The sequence below is a fragment of the Scylla paramamosain genome, unplaced genomic scaffold, assembly GCF_035594125.1.
Source record: "Scylla paramamosain isolate STU-SP2022 unplaced genomic scaffold, ASM3559412v1 Contig1, whole genome shotgun sequence".
NCBI classification, from domain to species: Eukaryota; Metazoa; Arthropoda; class Malacostraca; order Decapoda; family Portunidae; genus Scylla; species Scylla paramamosain.
This window is the reverse complement of record NW_026973666.1, coordinates 2,122,501-2,126,438: the sequence shown is the minus strand read 5'-3', so window position 1 is coordinate 2,126,438 and position 3,938 is coordinate 2,122,501. Positions and strand designations below refer to the sequence as shown.

The window sequence follows — 3,938 nt, the reverse complement described above, 5'->3', positions numbered from 1 at the left end:
TGCTACAATAAAAAAAAAAAAAAACTTGCATTGATAAACTGAAAACATCTGAAAAAAACATCATTAATAAATATAAAACAGATGAAAATAAAATAAAACGTGAAATTAAAGTGAAAAATGGAGAAGAGAGATGAATATAAAAATGGTATTGTCTACATTTTGTCTGCTAGAATCAAGAACTTGCATTAATAAACTAAAAACAAAAGAAAACCAAGATAATTGATTGAAATAGAAGGAAAGTAAAAGAAAATTATGAAATAGGTCAGGAGAGAGACAGGAGAGATTGATGTAAAGATAATATTGGTCTAAATTTCGTCTGCTAGAATTAAAAGCTTGCACTAATAAACATGAAAACACCAGAAAAAACACGTTGAATAAATTAGAAACACCCCAAAATGAAGGGAAATAATAAGAAGAAGGAGAAGAGAGAGGGTAGAGATGAATATAAAGGTAAAATAAGCCTCCCTTTCGTCTGCTACAGGACAAAAATACATTAAATAAACACCAAAACCCTTACAAATTAATTAGCACAGGCGACTAATGACAAAACGGGTGCTGGGTCTCAGGTGTGGGCAGGTGTGGGGCTGACGAGAGGAGAGGGGGAGAGAGAGAGAGAGAGAGTGAGAGAGGGAGAGGGAGAGAGAGAGAGAGAGAGAGGCGGCTGGTGACGTCACATTCCCTGCCAGGTTACCGCAGGTCACTCAGGGAAGCTGGGTCACGCGAGGCCGTCAGGAGGTGGTCAGGTCACGCCCCCGAGCTGGTCAAGACTCCCAGATGACCTCCACCAGCGACCTGACCCCGAAGTGACCTCCCCGCCCCGCCCCTCCCCGCTCCTGCCCCGCCCCGCCCCGTGACCCGCTGACCCCGTGACCCCAGACATGACGGGGTCGCAGAGAGTGGTCCTGCTGGCCTGCGGCTCCTTCAACCCCCCCACTAATATGCACCTCAGGATGTTTGGTAAGAGAGAGAGAGGGAGAGGTGTGTGTGTGTGTGTGTGTGTGTGTGTGTGTGTGTGTGTGTTTTGGTATCGGCTGATTTTGTGTGTGTGTGTGTGTGTGTGTGTGTGTGTGTGTTGGGGTATGAGATGTTATGGGGTGGAGAGAGGGAGAGGTGTGTGTGTGTGTGTGTGTGTTTTGGTATCGGCTGATTTTGTGTGTGTGTGTGTGTGTGTGTGTGTGTGTGTGTGTGTGTGTGTGTGTGTGTTTGTGTGTTTGTTTCTTTGGTGGGTGAGTTACTCTGATGTGTGTTTGTTTGTTGGTGTTTGTTTGTTTGTGTGTGTGTGTGTGTGTGTGTGTGTGTGTGTGTGTGTGTGTGTGTGTGTGTGTGTGTGTGTGTGTGTGTTTACTGCGGGAAAAAAAATGTTAGGTTGTGCCTGTGGTGTGTTCTGGTGTGTTTGTCTGTTTATTGAAAGTCTAGGGGAGGTGTGTGTGTGTGTGTGTGTGTGTGTGTGTGTGTGTGTGTGTGTGTGTGTGTGTGTGTGTGTGTGTGTCACGACTAGTCAATATAGTAAATTTCTACAAGTGCAGCCGTGTAACATTTTCAAATGAAATGACATTTTCTGGTAGATTTTGTTGTGCTGGGAATGAACGTAGTAACTGTTTATGCCGCAAATCAAGGGTTTTTTTATACTCCCCCCAACACACACACACACACACACACACACACACACACACACACACACACACACACACACACACACACATACACTCAAGCAGAAATTCATCAAAAAAGCATTAACTAAACCTAACCTAACCTAACCAACCTTAACAGTAAATTTAATGAACATTAATATCTGAGGAGTGAACAGTTTGCTGTGGTAAAGACACACAGCGCTGTGTTAGGTGTGAGGCGACCACTTCAGCGGTTTCAGTGGTCTCTGCAGTCGTGAGATGGCTGCACCTGTACAACAGTGGCGTCAACACTCACACAGCAGCCGCCTCACTGCCGCAGCAGACCACCTCGCCTTATTTAACAATAACAAATCTTTCTACGTTCAGTACAATTTCAGTTCCACACAACACATCCTGTCGTGTGTCTCCTCTTCTCTGCCCCCGCCAGGCCTCACGCCCAGTGTGGGGCGTGGCAGGGGCGGGATGTTGGGGGGAAGTATTGTTATGCTGAATTCATAAGTCCAAGCATGAGACGCCATATTTTCAAATTGGGAAAATGTCAAACCTTCTAACCTTGTGTGACTCCCCTGGACCCCCTGAAGGACACTGACTCAACCTAACTGGGGGCTTTGTCCCCATGGATCCCCTTAAAGATGCTAATTGAAGCTAACCTGACATGGGGGCTTTGTCCCCGGACACCCCTTAATCCAGCGAGTGCCAAGCATTTCTCACCAGACTTTCTCCAGTGCCGAGCAAATCTGTATTTCTGTTTCTTTTTTGGTGACAGTTGTGTGCATTGATTACAAACACACCACCAGTGAGCGTTGCCGCTCACTTCTCGTCATTTCCGTGACATTTAGACGCTGGAAGTTTCTAGCACGTGGAGTGTTACACCCTGCAGACGTGCATCACCCGGGACTTGCCCAGCCAACCTGGGAGGTGTGTGGAAGGTGGGTGGGGTGCACAGAGGCCTGACACGTGTCTTGGGGGCTGTGCAGCCTGTGAGCTGAGCTGTGTGTATACAATCAGGGGTTTTGACACAAAAATATTTTATTGTAAACTTATACAACAATTTCAGGCACTTTATTCAGTGGTGAGGCAAGTCTTGAGTCAGTGAAGTGTGTGTTATGTGTTACTTCTTGTGTCAGTACTTCTCATGTGACAACACACTGATGCTGTTGAGGCTTTCTTCTTCTTATAGACACAATATTTACTGATATTCTGTGTGTGACAGCCCGTGGGACACCCTGCCTGTGCTGCGGCCAGGTGAGGAGTGGGTCCCGTGCCCTGGGTGTGCCTGCAGGCCTGGGGTGGGAGGGGGTCAGTGAAGGGGAGGGTGAGGTGCAGACTGTCCTGACATCATGAAAACCCTCCCACTCCAAACACAGCCACAGTGATTGGTTTCAGTCACCGCTGTGGATACACAATGCTGGCACCTGGGGTTAGGGCCACCAACCTGACCTAGCCTGACCTAACCTTATACCTCGGCAGGAAGTGAAGGGTGCAGGGTGTGCGTGGCAGGTGTCCTCACTTCCCAGGGTGGTGGTGCCAAGTATCCACCACTCTGTTTTGGCAAGTGCTGTCTCCGGAAATGCACACACACACACACACACACACACACACACACACACACACACACACACACACACACACACACACACACACACACACACACACACACACACATTGTCCTGCTTCTGGACCTGCACAACAAAATCTTGGTACTTAAATCCATGTTCCCTGCACTTGCCTGCCACTGTGACGACAGGCAGCCTTGTGAGTGGCCGGCTGACTTCCACGCCACCACATACACCTGCTGAATGGCTGAAAATAATTGATGTGTTGGCTGGAAGTAAATGGAAGGACGGCTTTCATTGGTTGATTGGCTGAAAATAATTGACGTGTTGGCTGGAAGTAAATAAAAGAACGGCTCTCATTGGCTGAAAAAGAGAGACACAATAGAACATCCGCCATTCTTTGCTGCACACCAACACACAAACACACACACTACCAATTGAGGCATGTACACTTATCCGGCCCCTTAAGAACACCCCTGCATCTCCCAAGCCTCTTTGAAGTGACAAAAACAGCACGTACACAGTTACAAACACTTCATTTATCAGTTAACTAGAGGAATCAAGAGATGAGCACGGCTAGGCTGCCTCATTGCTGCCTCTGTGTGGATGAGTGGCCAGCAGCAGTGTGTGGAAAAGTGAAGCTGGGGAACTGAAACTGTGGTGAAGAGAGGAGGAGATAGGAAGAGAGGAAGGGATAGGATTGAGTAATGAGAGGAGGAGCAGGAGGAGGAGGAGATAGAAGGAGAGGATG

At 47.6% G+C, this 3,938-nt stretch overlaps 1 protein-coding gene across 1 annotated transcript in view; it reads left to right on the top strand.

The window, feature by feature from the left end:
- The first annotated feature begins 610 nt into the window (after positions 1-610).
- The window catches only part of LOC135095850 (uncharacterized), a 20,529-nt gene continuing 17,201 nt past the window's right edge, over positions 611-3,938 (top strand). Inside the window, 1 exon segment of the mRNA XM_063996988.1 lies at positions 611-957. Coding sequence (XP_063853058.1) covers positions 879-957 — 79 coding nt within the window. The 5' untranslated portion in view covers positions 611-878.